Source organism: Rhopalosiphum padi, chromosome 4 (assembly GCF_020882245.1).
Source record: "Rhopalosiphum padi isolate XX-2018 chromosome 4, ASM2088224v1, whole genome shotgun sequence".
NCBI lineage: Eukaryota > Metazoa > Arthropoda > Insecta > Hemiptera > Aphididae > Rhopalosiphum > Rhopalosiphum padi.
The window spans coordinates 49,423,824-49,440,846 of NC_083600.1; the positions used below are offsets into that span (position 1 = coordinate 49,423,824).

Here is a 17,023-nt window from a genome sequence, read left to right on the forward strand (position 1 = left end):
CATCGAATTATTTCCAATAATTTAATAATTCATTATATTATTAACTAATCTATATCAATATATAATTAATGCTATATTTCTATGTAATCCAATAATACTTAGGTTTTTATTTATTAAATTAACTTTAATATATTTTATTTTCAGATTGAAACACTATGCTCGACCTACAACCCTAATGTATTTATAGTTATGTATTCGGTTGTCGACGAGAGGAGTTTTGATATGGCGGAACAGATGTTACTGTTTCTATGGAAAGGCGAATACATTCATACAAGAGGTGTAATATTGGTTGGAAACAAATCAGACTTGGAACGTACAAGAAAAATTCAAACAAATGGTTAGAAAATATTTTAATAATTTATTAATTTAAAAATATTATAAAACGATTTTACTTTTAAACAGTTGGACGAAATTTGGCATACAGTTGGAATTGTAAATTTATTGAAACTTCAAGTGGTATCGATCATAATGTGGACAAGCTACTAGTAGGCATTTTGGCTCAAATCAAGCTAAACCCACTCAGAGAAAGGATGTATAACAGCAAAAGGAAAAAATATAGTGTCACAAAACTGTATAAGGACTTTTTAGCTTACTTAAGAGGCGTCAAGTCCAGTGAAAACTTATTCAGTATTTAATTATTTTACTAACATAACATATTTTAACATTTTTTGTGGACCAATTTCTTTATCCAATACCCAATTTATATTTCCCCCCTCAAGTACAAAATTTACAAATTTTATAAAAAAAATAGATATTACAAAAAAAAAATACATATCTAACTTGAGATAAAATAATTATTTGTTAAAATATATGCCACTTTGTTTTTATATTAAAAACCTCTCATCAATTAAGGTTTTCTTGGCTAAATTCCTTTTGCCAAATGTTGTTCTGATGACGCTCATTATCTACAAGAACACATTATTCGAATAAGTTTTAATATTTATAAAAGATAAATTGTATTCCTGATTTGTGATACAAATTAAAAAAATATATATATTTATTAAAGTACCCTAGCTAGGAAAATAAAATTGCTTACATGTATATATACATAAATATATAATTTATAACTATATATTATGATGTAATAATTTTTTAATCATAATTCCTGTAGTTACAAACCTTAATTAAAAATCCTGTGATAATTGCAGCGAGCACAATATTTTCAGTAAGTACGTAAAAAAATGATAACATCATCAAGTCAAATATCACTAAAGTACACTCATTTCCGTAAAAAATCACTTGATCAAACGAATGACCATCATCTATAAAATAATTATATAATTTAAAATATATATAAAATAAAAACAATTTTAAAGTTGGTATTCACCTATGAAAAATACTCCTTTGTCCAAAGGATCTGAATACTCAATCCCTAATAGCTTCTCGACGAAAGTTTTTTCGCGAATTTCATAGTCCAAATCTTTCAAAGCCTAAAATAAATTACATTAAGTCAAATTGTTTTGATTCCATACTAAAATTGTTTACATACATGATCCAGGAATGCTGCTAAGAATTTATTCATATTATTATATGCCTGTCCTATTTTTACCATATCCATTTTGTCTACTTTTTTAATTCTAAACGACGAACCCGAGAGTTGTTTGGATTGGATCTAAAAAAATAAATGGTTTAACGAAATAAAATCGAAACACATACACGTATTTGGTAGTAAATAATATGTTGTGGTCGCTTTACACTATTCAATGGGGCCATAACTCGTCGATAGTATGTCTTCAACGATGAAGGAACAGTCATTTCAAACGTCTGATTATCCGTACCTGGCATTAAACCTCTGTGCCTCACCATATTGTCTTCTTCTCTTCTCAATTGACCAATCAAACTCTCCATGTCAGTATCCGAAAATCCGTGGGCCGATCTATAGACAAATCATGATTGAGTCACTTAGCACTTGCCAGCAATTCGTAATATTCATCTGAACCAATATTAGAACATAATATAAATTATTTACCTGCCATGTATATAATAACCAAAAAATTCTGCAGACAAAATGAAAACGCTGATATTGGCCAATGAACAGATATCGACAAACTGCTGTATACAATTTTTTATGTACCTCTCATATATTGCTACTGTCGTTATCCACTGTGTATGTAGAAAATATATATTTTTAATTACAACAAATTAAATAACAATATTTTTAATCTAATATAATAATTTCAGACCATTTATTTTTTTAAATTACATTTGACACTAAAGTAAAGCATTTAAAGCAATACCGTTTTATCATGTAATCTAACTGGTAATCACGAAGATTAGATAATATTAAATCAACTACCTTATTAATTGTATATATCAATAATTAAATAAAAATCCCAAATGTTTACTTTATTCATCAAATATGCGTTGTTGCTAAAATGTTTTGTCACTACCTATGACAAACACATACTAAACCATTTCAAATATACATTTTCCTTTTAAAGAAGATTACATTATATTATTTAAATATTAGTTATTGTAAATAGTAAATACTGAATCCAAAACACTATGTTTGAAATTCCTCAATTTATTGTGTATAATATTATATTATGATTGATTTATAGTATATACTCTGATATTGATAATATTTTGTTTGATGATTTTGAATATTATTCATATTCTGTGTTCAATAATAATCCTAATTGTTAATACCTAATACCTTTATCCCTCATACCTGATTTGATCAATTTTATGTTTATAAGTATAGTACTTGGTACATTTAAGATTTATCTGTCTTTTTTAGTTTACCTATCGTTTTTTTCTAATTAACTTATCTAACTATTTGTGTACATTTTATACATTGAAAAACTGTATCTACTATTACATCTTCATTTTTGATAATTGACATTTGTGTAAATTATAACTGTTGATTTTTTTCAAAATATGTTAAATGTTTTTATACTTTGTTTTTAATATTATTTTATCAAAAAGTAAGTTGAAGTTAGTAGACTTAAAATAAGTCTTAAACTATTATTTCTTAATTTTAGGAAAATAATTTCAAATAGAATTAAGTTAAAAAGTTAAATTAGTATTAAATATTTAATGAAAAATATTTGAATTAATAAATAAGAAATATTTTTTTAGTTAAGGTCTACAAAAGTAAATTTTAATATGTACTATAAAATTCTACGACAATTTCTTTAATAGGTATTTAAATATTTAATAATAACTAATAAAGAAATATAAAAACCTAACATAATTTTAAAATAAAGAATTTAATATATACAATTTTTTCCAATAATTTAGTTATGAGTAATAAATTATTACTAATAATCAACACTTTAATAAGAATCATACTCAAAAGAGAGGTCGAGAACGATAAATTGATAACCATTCCAAAATCTACGTCATCATATCAAGACCTTGATTCCGAAAATCTCACATTTATGAAACACGCAGTTTTTGAGAATTAAATTGAGCTTAATATAAATACTTTATTTCACGCTTGACTACATTTTTCAACTTTCACAAGAAAACAATCATAAATTATTTAATTTGTACAATCATGCGTTAAAGTTGTTAATATATTACGAAGAAAATGTTCATAACAATCTCGAATTATTGTTTGTTTATGCTTTATGGCAATAACAATAACTTCATTACAGACAATAAATCACAAAGCTAAATAAAATGCATAACTATGGGATTTTTCATACCTGAACTATGTACACAATACTGAACACGATAACAAGCATACCAAATCCCAAAAGCTGACTAATCGGTCTATACGGAACTTTGGTTAAATGTACTTCGGGCTCAGCTGCAGCCCAGTTTTCCAAACCATAAATCTAAAATAATATTTTAAAATGAAAAATATATTTATGATAAAAAAGAAATTATTGTTTTAAAATATTATTTTTAGTATCTAGTGTCAACTAATATGTATCAAACAGTTTTCAACTTTCGCATAACTGATGATTCGGTAAACTCTATTTGAAGATATCCCGGGTGCGTCCCGTTTTTATTTTTCACCTTATTCGTAGTCCGAGTGCATCCTCGGTCCACAGCTATAGGTATTAGGTACCCATTTAAGATAAAATAATCAAATAAACCTTTCAAGATACAGGTTTGACGATCAAATATGGTGGTTCAAATGATTTACCAATTGCGGTTAAAATTACTTTTTTATATACCAATTGCGCTCTATACATTTTAGCCTTTAGGATCGATAGTCCAATTGCGCTCAAAACATTTTACAATACCTATAGAAAACTTATTAGTTAGTTATAATTATATAATAAATGTATACACTAACTGATTGTTTGGCGAATGTTAATACATAATATAATATAAATAAATAATTTTTTTCTTCAAATTCAACATCTTGCTTTACTTGCGTAATAATAACGTTTCATAAAATTCCCGAAACTGTTATAAAATATATTATAACCAGTCATTTTAACCAGTATATAATCAATATTGATCGATAAATAAGTTTTTAATTTTCAAGCATTTTAGTGGTTAGATTGTTTATGTTAATGTTGATGGAATTAAATCGAACAACAATATTTTCATACATGAAACTAGGCAAATTTGAATACAAGCACAATTGAAAAACTTTGTTTTAGGCGCAATTGGTCCATTTTTTACAGCTATAATTGTGAAGCACTGGAAATGGTGGGGAAATTGCATTTCATTTTAACTTCAATAATATTTGGGTACCTCTAAATAAACTGGGAAGCACTACAGCTAAGTAAAAAATATGACCTTTTTTCTTAAGATGAACTCGGGTGATACATTATTTTGGAAGCATTCGTAACATTTAAAAAAGAGTAATTTCGGAACGCACTCAGGAAACTCCCCTCTATTTGTAATCTATTGAAATTATTAACATTTAACTTGTTATTATTTTAGGTACGTTATTCAAAAATCCAACATTATTAAATTTATTTTATAAATATGAACATACTTTTAAAAGGAGTATAGTTAATAACAGTTGCAAGGGCGAACTAATTTTTCTTTTCGTCTGTATTTCAGCCCATTCGTTTGCTACAAAATAGCTTCTCCATATGCTTACAGTTTGCTTTTGTGTAGCCATTATACCATTTTGTTTTTGATTTGATAAAATTCTTGGTTTTTCCCAATCTACCAAAAATATATCAATATTTGTTTGTTTCCATATTAATCGTACAATTTCAACAATCTGCAAAATACATAAACATTAATGACATAGGTATAAGTTTTTGATAATATGTGTAAGTCTTACTCAATATTTTATAAGTATGTAATAAGATAATAAAAATATCATACCTGCCTATGTATATATTAACATATTAATATATTTTATTAAAGCAAAGTATTTAAAAAAAAAAAAATGACTTTCGATGAGTTTAATTGTGCATTTAAACGAATACATAAATAACATAAAATATATACATCTTATACAAATTACTTCTCGAAATACTTTTGTGTAACAAAAGTTAAATAAGAAAGAGCTTAATAATGTTTAAGAAGATTTCAATATCTGGTCAGTTAAGCAAAAGGTACGAATTTAATAAATAAAAAAAAACGTATGCGTTATTAGTTACATAATTATTTAGTTTGGTTTAAGTTAAAATCATATATTCACACCAAAACATTTGGTTTTTAAAAATCATATTTAAATATACCATTTAAATTTACTAAACTCGTCGTAGTATCAGAATTAATCTCTTACGCTTAGAAGTGACAAACTGAACACAATTAAATTTCTAACAAACAATTATTTAAATTATTCAATGAACTTTGTATATTATAAAAATGATCTGTTATATTATGTAAACAATGACCAAGATACCAAGACTAACTAAACTAAAAATTAAAGGGTATAACCCGAATAAGTAAGTAACGATTTTAATGTACAGTAGGAGTTGTGTACCTTTAAATGTACCTCATTATCAAGCCAGTCGTTGTAATGTATGTGTTAAATTTGAATTTTCTACTTTTGACACCCCCAAAGTACCAACTAGATTAATTTTTCTACCGAAAGATATGTTGTGTTGAAAATCTCAACATTTTCACTTCTTCAAAAGGTGATAATAAACACAACAAAAAAAAAACACATAAATTATTGTAAAATCAATACGTTTATCGCTCCATTCAGAATCTAAAATAGCATCTTTATGTTGCTCTATTTTTTTAACACTTTGAATCATTACTATATCTCTATGCTGGTTTTAGAATATTAATGACATCAATACTATCATTAATAAACGATATAGGTACATACTTTTAATATAAATGCAATAATTATATAACGATTAACAACAGCTTCCAGATCTTGAGACGGTAAAAGTATATAAACAACACTTTGAGCTTTATAAAAGAACAACGTATGAATAGCCAATAGTAGGCAAACCACAAATATCATATTAGCAAAATGTGAACAACAAGTAATTGCAAATTGTCCAACTGTCCACAAGTCAATTGCCATTCTTCCGCATCGTTTTGATTCGCTCCACGTGTGTATACAGCTCCAGATGAATACACATCCACTAAGAATACCCAAACTCATCTAAAGAATAAGCAATAAAATGGTAAGCTTTCCAAAAAAACTCATACAGAATATTACACATTAAACGACAGTCTTACGTCGACGTAATGCAATATATCGTTTTCCATATAAAATTCGACTGTGAACGTCACCGGACACAGCTCGTTCGACGATATATTTTCATCAGTTATTTGGCCATATTCTAAAACCATAAACGGTGGATAGATATTTCCTTCGTTTTCAATTTCTCGTTGAGCTTGTACTCTGTAATTAGAAATAAAAAATCATGTTTAATAACGTTATAATCAATAATGTCTATAATTATTTTACTTTCACTTACACGAGTTTAATGGTTTTCAAGTATTGTATTACCGTTGGCAAACCTTGTGTCTTAATAGAATATCCACTAAACAGATCCATTAAAAACATACGTCTTGTTAACAACCATTGTGATGTATCTCTGCCCTAATAGAATTTAATTATCTATTATCTAATAAATATAAATACATATAATATATATGTATATATCATATTAATAACAACCTTTTATTGTACTTCAAAAGTTTACATTTAAAATTAAAGGATTTTATTATTATAATTATTATTTTAATAAGACAATAAATTATACGAAATTTTTATCCATATGATCAATAGCGCAAATATTTGTTCCTTCAATTATGATTTTATATAATTTTGAATAGTGAGTAATTTTAATTATTGCTAATACATTGCGAATTATAAATTAAATAGGATGAATATAGTATAAATATATAAAGGCATATACATTATACATACATTTATTGACCATTTATGATGCCTTATTAGTTATTAGTTATTATTTGTTTAGTGCTCATAAATCAGAAAAAATGCGTTTTAAACGTTTTAGTGCATATATTATGACAATCATTATTATAACAATAGGATTTCTAAAAACTTCTATGATTTAGATTAACTTTACCAGTAATACAATTAAATAATTAAGTACCTAGTGCGTAAATTCAAAATAAGTTCTAAAAAAATACAAAAAGTAAATAACAATTCTACAAAATAAAACTATTGGACTTTTTAAAAGAACTTATATCTTCAAGGGTGGCCATAATAGATAAAAAAATATTTATTACAGAGCTGTGTAGGTACTATAATAGTTTTTATATAAAATAAAAAAAAAACAATAATAATAATTGAGCTGATATTTAAGCCCATGCGTATTTTAAATAGTAATAATGAATAGCTATCAGAATTATGTGACCACGAATCGTTACATTTATTTGAAATTTAACTCTTTTATAATAATAATAATTACAATTACAGACAAGATATAAATACGAAAATTTCCTTTAATTGTAAAATTATATTAATAATAAAAATCTTGTCAACGCTTATTGAACAAGATCAGAATCATTATAATATATTGTATTATAATTTTGCAAAATATTTAAAGTTACAATAAATTACATTATTAGGTACCTATTAAAGTTTAGTAACTATTTAAATTTTTTTTTATAAACTCACCTTATTTGGATACGTTGTTCCCACTTTAATATTTCGTACTAACAACGGTATTGCGTACAACATGCTCTTTTTACCGTCATCGTATTGTAAGTAAAAGTCATAAAATATGGGCTCTGTGGACCCTTGGCCGATCAATTGTTTCGCTGGTATATTACAAGTGTGGAAGTATCGAGCACCAAACCGAAATGCCGACTCGATGCCGTTCCATAATCCAGGACACAGCTGAAGCTCAACAGGGCTCACTTCAGATACTTTAATAAACGATCCGTTTAAATTATATCTGGCTGCAACCAACTTCAATTTACTTTTCTGAAATTAAATATATTATCATGTGGCGCCAAGTAGCTATGCACTAAAAAGTTGGTGCATTTCAACATTTTCAACCACCTATAAATGTTGGGTGGGTGATTGGTTGTAGGGAAAATAATTGATTTAATAAAATATAAATAGTATTAGTATAATAGTTATTACCGTTTTTAATAATAATTATTGTATAGGTTATTACATTTTACATCGATATATTTATATCATGATGTTAGGTATAGTATAGTAAATAAACATACTAAAAGATAAAGACCGTTATTGAGTGTTGATTGTTGACCATTGTTCAATTATTAAAATATTTCTTCTAATAATATATAAATATAATAAATTTAATAATTGCAAATAAGTTTTTAGAATTCACAAAAACGCAGGGTTGGAAATAAATAGTTTTTTTTATATAACATAAAACAAACATTTTATTCATTTAAAACGTTGTTTTTAACTTTTTTTTTTAATGTTTTATTTTTGTAATATTTTAAACAATTTATAAAAATAACTTTGTTTCAGTGTAATATATATATGTATAATGTACATTATAAGGTAACATCATCCTTAAATTATTTATACGTACATCAAGATTATACGAGTGTATACCGTAATTTACAAACACAATGTATATTTCAAAGAAAAAATTACGATATAGTTTTGTTTTTTTTTTTTTTAACGCTTTTCTATAAAATGTTTTAAGAGAAGCCAATTGCTTAAAATATATTCTGACCCTGCAGGGCTGCAAATACACCATTGAAATATCATAAGCTAAATCCGTGGAAATTTAACATATCGGATAATGCCAGGGACCAACTTCGCCTTCACGGAAATTCACATTAGGTACGAAGTCTTCTTAAGCCTTGAGAGTTCAAAACCTTGATATTATACCATAATATGTTACAATTGGCTTAAGAATATTGAAAGAGAGTTGTTAACCTTAACGGTATTTAATCTTACGAAATAAATAAATAAAATTGCTAGTAAAAATATATTAACACAAATTTATTATTATTATTCTATAATTTTTATTTAACGTCTTCTTAAACCAAAGATAATTTTGTATGGGTAAAATAAATTACAGTTATAGGTAGATTTTACTATAATATTGTAGTTAAATTATTGACATATTGAATATTTGAATGTTTAAAAAATGTTACCTTTAAAATATTTTCCCAAAAAAATAATCTACCTAAAAATCTAACCACCTCTGGTAAGGTTTAATTTTAATGGAATTATTATGTACATTATATGATTTATCATTTATGTGTATTTATTATATTTGTTTGTATAATTGAATAGTAAATGGCAACACAATGATAAGTATTACTCGTTGGTTAAAATCTGAGAAAAAATCTAAAATTTTCTCAAACTACCCTAATTCAATAACACTACACTGCCATTCTTACATAACCTATTACGATGAGACAACGAGACAGTACGATTAGAATATTTTAAGATTTTATAGTGTTGAAAAATTTAGCAATATTTTAATATTTTTTCGTAGTTTCTAATTGATGAGGTGAGTAATGTCGGGTGGTCGTCTGCTAAAATTGAACCACCTTTTTAAAGATTTTAACTGAACTCAATATCTAGATACTATTGACCGGCTTAAATCATAAGTACCTAATTAAAATTACGCATTTACTTGATAAGGTTAATTTCGTTAATAAACGGTACGTGCATAATATAATACATTTACAGATACATACATTACTGCCAGGTCGTATAGAGTACTTGGACGTAATTTTTTTTCTATTCATCGCGATAGAAGCATCTCCTTCGCCATAGTAAATCCAAGGTAATGGCAAACGATCAGCATCCGATGAAGTAGGTATACGCCTGTAGTCTTTGAACACCCTACAGGGGTTGACTTTTCGCTCGTCCTTATACATTTGAATCGCACACAGGTTACCAAGAGACTCGCACGACATCCTATGTTTCATCTGTAAACCACATGTTTTACCGTAAAATATTGATTAGGTACAGCTATTGCTACTTATGCTGCAGTTTATAAATATGGATTTAATATAATATTTTATACTTTGACGCATTTGTACAGAAACGCTCTCAAGTGTTTTTTCAAATACTTGGACTCCACGTCCACACCAACGACGTCGTATTCGACGGTGTGCGTCTCCCTTTCGTCCGGCCACGAGGTCAGATTTTGGCTGAAAACGCACAGTGTTCCGTCTAAAAGCCACTCGTGTGAAGTTTGTGGACATGTGCAATTCGCCACTTGACAGGGTAAACACTTCGTGCGATCGAACGACGGGAATGTTCCGGGTGAACAACGGATACACGATTTTTGTGTCAGCGGCAAACCGTTAGGTTCAGTTTCTACTATATATTGTAAAACAAAATTAATTGTACTTTCGGTTTAAAAAATAAAATAATTATTATATAGCGTTAGGAACGCAAGAACAAAGAGATCCAAATTTATTATATTATTTATTTATAAATAATTTTTAATTTTTATTAGGTAACTTATGAGTTATGACTAGTTATGAGTCAATATTCACCAACAGGGGCGTATTAAGGGAGGAACCCATGGGGCCCGTGCCCCCCTCCGTTCACCTATTTTATACTTTTTTTAATTATATGAAATATTTTACAACTCTACGCCCCATGTACGCAAATTTGAACTTTTTGTTTGTATCCACCCATAAGACATTTCTAAATCTCCCCTGCTCACCGACTTAACATAACACGATATGAAAAGGTTCTTAGTACAAATAGGCAATAGGCAACTTAAAATTAATTTTAATGTGTTGAAAATATTAATGTCATAGGTATATAAAATAAATAACATCGTTATTCGGATATTTCGGTGAAAATTCCAAGTATCTTTTATTATTTATTTTTGAGTAGCAAAAAAACATATCAATTTTGTCAAAAACTGATTTTGCGTGAACATTTTTTTTTCTTAATTTGTTTTTGTTTTCACAATTATTTATTTTGAAAAGAACTGCGAATTTTTACTTATACATAAAATAGGAGCTAAATAGATCCGATTTTCTACCAACCCCTCCCCCCCTTTGAAGTTTAAAATCGGAAACATTTGTAAGTACCTATTACTCCAAAAGTTGGAAATAGAAACAAAAAAACATAATTAAAAATAACACACACTCATATTCTTGTAAACTCCAACATTCATTGATCTATTTTGTTCACATAAAAATTATGTGAAATCAAAATGGATGACGTTTGAGTGTTGCAAGACCGAAGCCCAGGGCTTAATTCACGCTTATACTCAATGTTCAGTATCACCCCGAAGTTGCTTCTATCACCTAGGTACAAAAATAATTATCAACTTACCATATTCTCATTATCTATCCTTTACTTATGTTAGGTATATAAGTATATTTTATGTAGTATAAAAGTAATAATGCATTCACTTTTCAAACTATTAAATTATATTATTTAATAAAAAGTAATATTTTGGCAATTTACTTAAAATATAATGAAAGTAATATAACATTGATTAAATATAGGTACCTATTATATAAAATTATTCATTGATGATATTACAAAATAATAATATGAATACCTAATACTGATATGTACCTATACATATTCTATGTTAACTTTTAAGTATCCCTAAGTTGTAGTGCTTACAATATACATGAAAGAAATAACAAAAAAGTTTCACCCCACTTTTTTTAACTTATAGACTATAGTACCTAGCTAACATTTTCATAAAGGGTTGTCACCAAACCAAAATCATTTTTCGATTGTTATATAATTCAAGTAGTTCAACCATGATATAAAAATTGTGTCTAGCAGTGGCACAACTAGACAAAAAAGGGCCTTAAAATTTAATATAAAATAGAGCCCCCTATCTATCTAATTTTATAAATTCTAATATTATTAAATCAATGGTTTAACTTGTGGAGAAATATTCTATTGGCAATAACTATGATATAACTATCTCCTTTTAAGTCACGTATAGATGTTTATAATAAAATATAGTATATAATAAAATAATATTATAATTATAAAATGCGAAAACTAAGAACCAATTTTTATTGTTTCTCCTTCAAGTGGCTACGGGAGCCTCAAAGTTTTACTTTGTCAACTTCCAACTTACCCGCCACTCCGCCAGTTGTGCCATATTTAATTTAGTTTAAATGTTATAATATATTGACAAAAGTTATTATTAAACTTAACAAATTGACTAATGACCATTTTCAACAGTTCATCTAACTTAAATTTAATTCAAAAATTTAAGTTTGTTGCAAAGTAAGAATGATACTTTCCATTTATAACAATTGTGTTTTAACATTGTTTTGGCTTAAGTAAAGAATCAGTTTTGTATGTTATAACATACATTGAAATATAATTGTAGTATTTAAATAACTTGTAAATAATGTAAATAATGATTCATTGTATATACTCTATACCAATTAATTATTGTATGGTAGAAACCAATCTGTTTCTCCAACTAATCAATTTAACTAAATTTTATGGAATACCACTTGTCTACCGAATGTAGAATTACACTTGTACTTGAGTTGCAAGAGCATATCTTTAAAGTAAGTTTTCTGATGCAATTATTTACTATTAAGTATAATTATTAATTAGTAAACTAAATGTTATCAACTTAAATTTTAATTGTAAAGAGTTTATAAGAATGCCAAAGAACAATTGAAAGTTGCAAAAATATTAATAAAATCAGCATCAACTACATATTTTTTATTTGTTTTATATTTATTATCAGTTCAAGTTAATTTAAATGAATATTTTCTGTTATACTCTGCCCAGTTAGAGAACACCCTGAGTCTGTGAATCCCACGTCAACATTTTAACATCGAGATTGGTTCCAACATAGCAGAGCACCATGTGGAGATGCACAGGACAGAAGAATCAGTTTTCATCAGGCCTCGGTGTATTCTCTCGATGACAGAGTATACAAATATTTGTATCTATTTATTATTATTTATTACCATTAATTTAGGAGAAATTTGTAACATTAACACTTTGACTGCGGCATGGTTTGACCTAAGCGATTCCCCTATACTGAACATTTTTTGTAATAATAGTAGTAGGTATAAAAAAATATAAAAAATACCCGGAATTTCAAACCACCGCGAATTAAACAATTCCAACCGTTTATCTGTGCAGTGGCGCAAGAACAAATAGCTTGTTGTATGCTGGTATTATTGGGAGAGTTCAGAAAGTAATACAGATTGTCGACGCCCGCCGCATAGAACAGGTGCAATATGTCGACAACGCAGTCAAAGTGTTATAGGTTAAACCCACACCAAACTTTTCTAAATTAAATATGTTTCTCAAGAGAAGAAACCAAAATATAATTGTCACATTTTTCAATTTTAGATATACAAAATACAAAAACTAATTTAGTACCAACATATTATTTAGTTATTTTCTATGGGGTGTTGAGCGTAAATATAGATTTATTAACCATAATTAATATAACCTACATTCTATGTTTTTTAATCCACATGAAACGTTAGTCTTTTTCAAACAATGCAAATGATCCGATGTGGCTGTTAAGTTTGATGGACATGGTTCACAAGAAAACTCCAAAACTTTACCAACAATTCTGCTATTTTTTTCACAAACACAACTCAACCCTTGATTTATAGAAAAAAAATTATAATAATATATAATATATTTATTATATTTTATCGTTAATATTAATTACTTACGATCTAAGGATGATTTCTGGTAATCATTACATTGTATACATGACATTAAACTGGGAACAAAATACTCACGATCAGAACAGTTTTCGGGTGTAATAAATGTAACAATTTCTCTGTTAGATAAACAGAATTTTACAAAACTTAAAATAATAATCAAATAATAAAACTCCATAATTATATTGAAATTGGATTTTTTAATCTATAAAACAAATAATTGAATCATTAAATCATTATTACAATATTACAATAAATCAATAATTACAACACCATTGCAATTGAGAATACCTACATGATTTGAATATGCTTTTACACATATTAGTTTGTTATGATTCAATTACCATGGCAACATAATAGTAATAATAGGGTTAAAAATCATCTTTATCGTCGTTATAACAGTTATTTTAGTTTTTATAAACCCTTAATAAAAAAATGTAATGCTTTATCAGCCTTCTACGATATTAGAAAAAAAAATTAATATTTTTCTTGGTAAACAAACAACTTTTTATGTACACACAAAATGAATAATATTTGAATATAAGTGCAAAAAAATAAATTGAAGAGCATAAGATGTGATTATTATTTATGTCTATTTAATTATTATTATTGTTATTTATTTTTTTTTGAAGAAGAAAATGAATCTGTTTATGTTTCTGAAATTGAGTCTTTATCAACATGTTCCTTTTTATACTTCAATAAAAATGCAGCTAGAAAACCCAATGGATCAGGAGGTCTGAAAGTTTGAAGAATAACAATTAGAAACAGTTTTTAGTTTTAATATACATATATATTATTTTTTACTTATAACATTACTGAATCAACAATTAACATAACTATTTGACAATATAACATACATTTTAACAAAATACATAAAAAAAATATTGTTTGATATACTTATAATACTATGATATTAGACTATATTCAAGAAAAAAACATAATCAGTGGTGGACAGCAATCAGGCAACACATGTTTGTTGTGTTTAACGAGTCTACCATCAAAATTCTGTATGCATACTGAGTAATTAAACTGTGTCACTACATATTAAGCAGCCTCAAAATGTATTTATTAATCAAATACTAACAATTGAATCAAATAAATTTAAAAAATTGAGTCCACAAACAATTTTTAACATAATATTTTTCAGGACTTATTTATAATTAAGCTAATTGTTTATGTATGTTTTTATAATTTAAAATAACTAAATTTAAGTACAATGCTACAAGAATAAAAATATTTACAGATATCACCGGATATTATAGGGACTAGGGTATTAAAATGTAATTAATACTAGAAAAACATTAATAATTCACTATTTAAGTGAATATTATCATTTATCACTAAACATTATGTATTAAAATAGTAAATCATAAATAATAATCAAATATATTTACCTTTCCTTGACTAACTCCTTCATGCCTACTAACAAGGCTGGTACTACTGTTTGGTCTAAATATTGGCGCATAGGTGCGTTGTGCTTGGGATTTTTCAGCCTTTTAGCATTACTCTCGGAGGAAGTTACCTTCTTCATTTAAAAAAAAATAAATATTAATATTAAACTTTGTACTATTCGTATTGCGCGTATTTATATGATGATAAATCAATACCTGAGATTCTGAAACACTCGACTCTGGTGGAGCATCAACAGCCGGTGCCACTGGAGTAGTAGCCACTTGTCCGTTAGTTGTTTCTATAAGGAAAATATTGAAAACAAATAATGTCAATAAACATGATAAATGTTAATGGTTGAAGTTAATCTTTGAAAAAATGTGCACACCAGACGTTGACATGTCTAAAACAATTGAAAATCTGTACAATTATAGGCACTATTTCAGTGCGCTTCACAAATCTTCGGATCGTAAATATCCTGAAATATACGAATTCACAAAATTAAAAAGTAAGGCATTACTACATACCTATTATACCTACTCAGTAATCAACTATTAATATTAACACTATTAACCAAATAGTAAATACAACACATAAATGATAGAAACTTTATTAATATATATATATTGTAAATTGTACACATTATTATTGATAATAACAACGCAACGTTGCCACTCATCATTCGTATACGCAGCTGGCTATTATCAACTTACAATGCTGATAAGATATAAAAACATTTTGAATTTATGAATTTATATGAATTAGAGATATTTATAGCACATATTAAAAGTTGTCATGACGTGTAATTTAACTGCATTTTACTACTATCGTAGAATGCTATGCTATACAGTATTCTATATTTCTATGCTACTATTTAAGTTGGTATAAGATGATACTAGGCCACTGACTATATAGTGCCTATATTGTATTATGCTGTTTAGCCGTTTGTTAACACTATTAAATACAAACTGAAGTCTTTGCGGTTTTTCTATTGCAAACTTTGTTATTACCCGTTCAATGAAATTGTCTCTTTCACGATGAACACTAATCATAAGAGGACATTATGCCCACACGTGTTGTCTCCGTCTCTTACACACCCACGACATATCAAATGTTCGTTCGCCAGTTTCAATATTGTGCATCAAAATGTGAAATATTCAATTATGTGAATGATGTTTTGACACTGATTTATTTATTTGTTATGGCCCCGCCACTCAGGTTTGTTATAGCCCCGCCATGGCGCCCATCCATATAATAATAAATACATCGTATAAATATAAAATAATGAGTTTATAATAAACTGTTTATTTATTGATATTAATTTAATAATTTATAATGTGACCATCAAAACTAAACAATAGTGATCAGTTTGACATCGTCTTAAAAGATATAGCAGAATTTTGGGAATCACAGAAACCATGATTTTTAACATTATAAACATTTTAATACATTTTTTTTAATTTATCATTGTTTTAAAAGTGTCATTATTATAACTTATAAGTATTGTGTTAATTATTTAATATATCAATATATTTGTAGTAATATTAATTAGTATGTAAAATATTGTCAATTTGTTACGGCGCACTCTGTGCAATGTTGTGTGGCGGGAGCCACGCAATACTGTATTTTATTATTAATATTATTATTATTATTTTATTAGTTCAGTTTTGACAGTTTTACG

The 17,023-nt window shown here is 27.0% G+C and overlaps 3 protein-coding genes across 7 annotated transcripts in view; 1 reads left to right on the forward strand and 2 right to left on the reverse strand.

Moving 5' to 3' along the window:
• The window catches only part of LOC132928571 (GTP-binding protein REM 1-like), a 91,183-nt gene extending 90,533 nt beyond the window's left edge, over positions 1–650 (forward strand). For all 3 annotated transcript variants that reach the window (XM_060993350.1, XM_060993351.1, XM_060993352.1), the window contains 2 exons: positions 145–337; positions 403–650. In XM_060993350.1, the coding sequence (XP_060849333.1) occupies positions 145–337; positions 403–635 (426 nt within the window). In that variant the 3' untranslated portion in view covers positions 636–650. The remainder of the gene's footprint in view (positions 1–144; positions 338–402) is intronic.
• LOC132928569 (meckelin) lies at positions 609–14,132 on the reverse strand. 3 transcript variants are annotated; one of them, XM_060993348.1, is made up of 16 exons: positions 13,963–14,132; positions 13,735–13,887; positions 10,335–10,633; positions 10,003–10,236; positions 7,982–8,290; positions 6,810–6,934; positions 6,568–6,733; positions 6,206–6,490; positions 4,907–5,140; positions 3,654–3,785; positions 1,970–2,103; positions 1,696–1,876; positions 1,490–1,612; positions 1,328–1,430; positions 1,120–1,262; positions 609–905 (listed from the first exon to the last, which is right to left on the reverse strand). In XM_060993348.1, exons 1-16 carry the CDS (start codon positions 14,129–14,131, stop codon positions 825–827), a joined length of 2,871 nt encoding a protein of 956 aa, XP_060849331.1. In that variant the 5' UTR covers position 14,132; the 3' UTR covers positions 609–824. The 3 variants fall into 3 exon arrangements, 2 of the variants coding, with proteins under 2 accessions (XP_060849331.1, XP_060849332.1); XR_009662043.1 differs by lacking the exons at positions 609–905; positions 1,120–1,262 and having other exon boundaries at positions 1,415–1,430; positions 1,779–1,876; XM_060993349.1 differs by lacking the exons at positions 609–905; positions 1,120–1,262; positions 1,328–1,430 and having other exon boundaries at positions 1,482–1,612; positions 1,779–1,876.
• Position 14,133: 1 nt separating this feature from the next.
• On the reverse strand, positions 14,134–16,023 carry LOC132928574 (protein dpy-30 homolog). The gene is made up of 5 exons (XM_060993358.1): positions 15,883–16,023; positions 15,731–15,820; positions 15,561–15,643; positions 15,348–15,478; positions 14,134–14,689 (listed from the first exon to the last, which is right to left on the reverse strand). The coding sequence occupies exons 2-5, from the start codon at positions 15,741–15,743 to the stop codon at positions 14,602–14,604; spliced, it is 315 nt and encodes a 104-aa protein (XP_060849341.1). The 5' UTR covers positions 15,744–15,820; positions 15,883–16,023; the 3' UTR covers positions 14,134–14,601.
• Between the last annotated feature and the right edge of the window lie 1,000 nt (positions 16,024–17,023).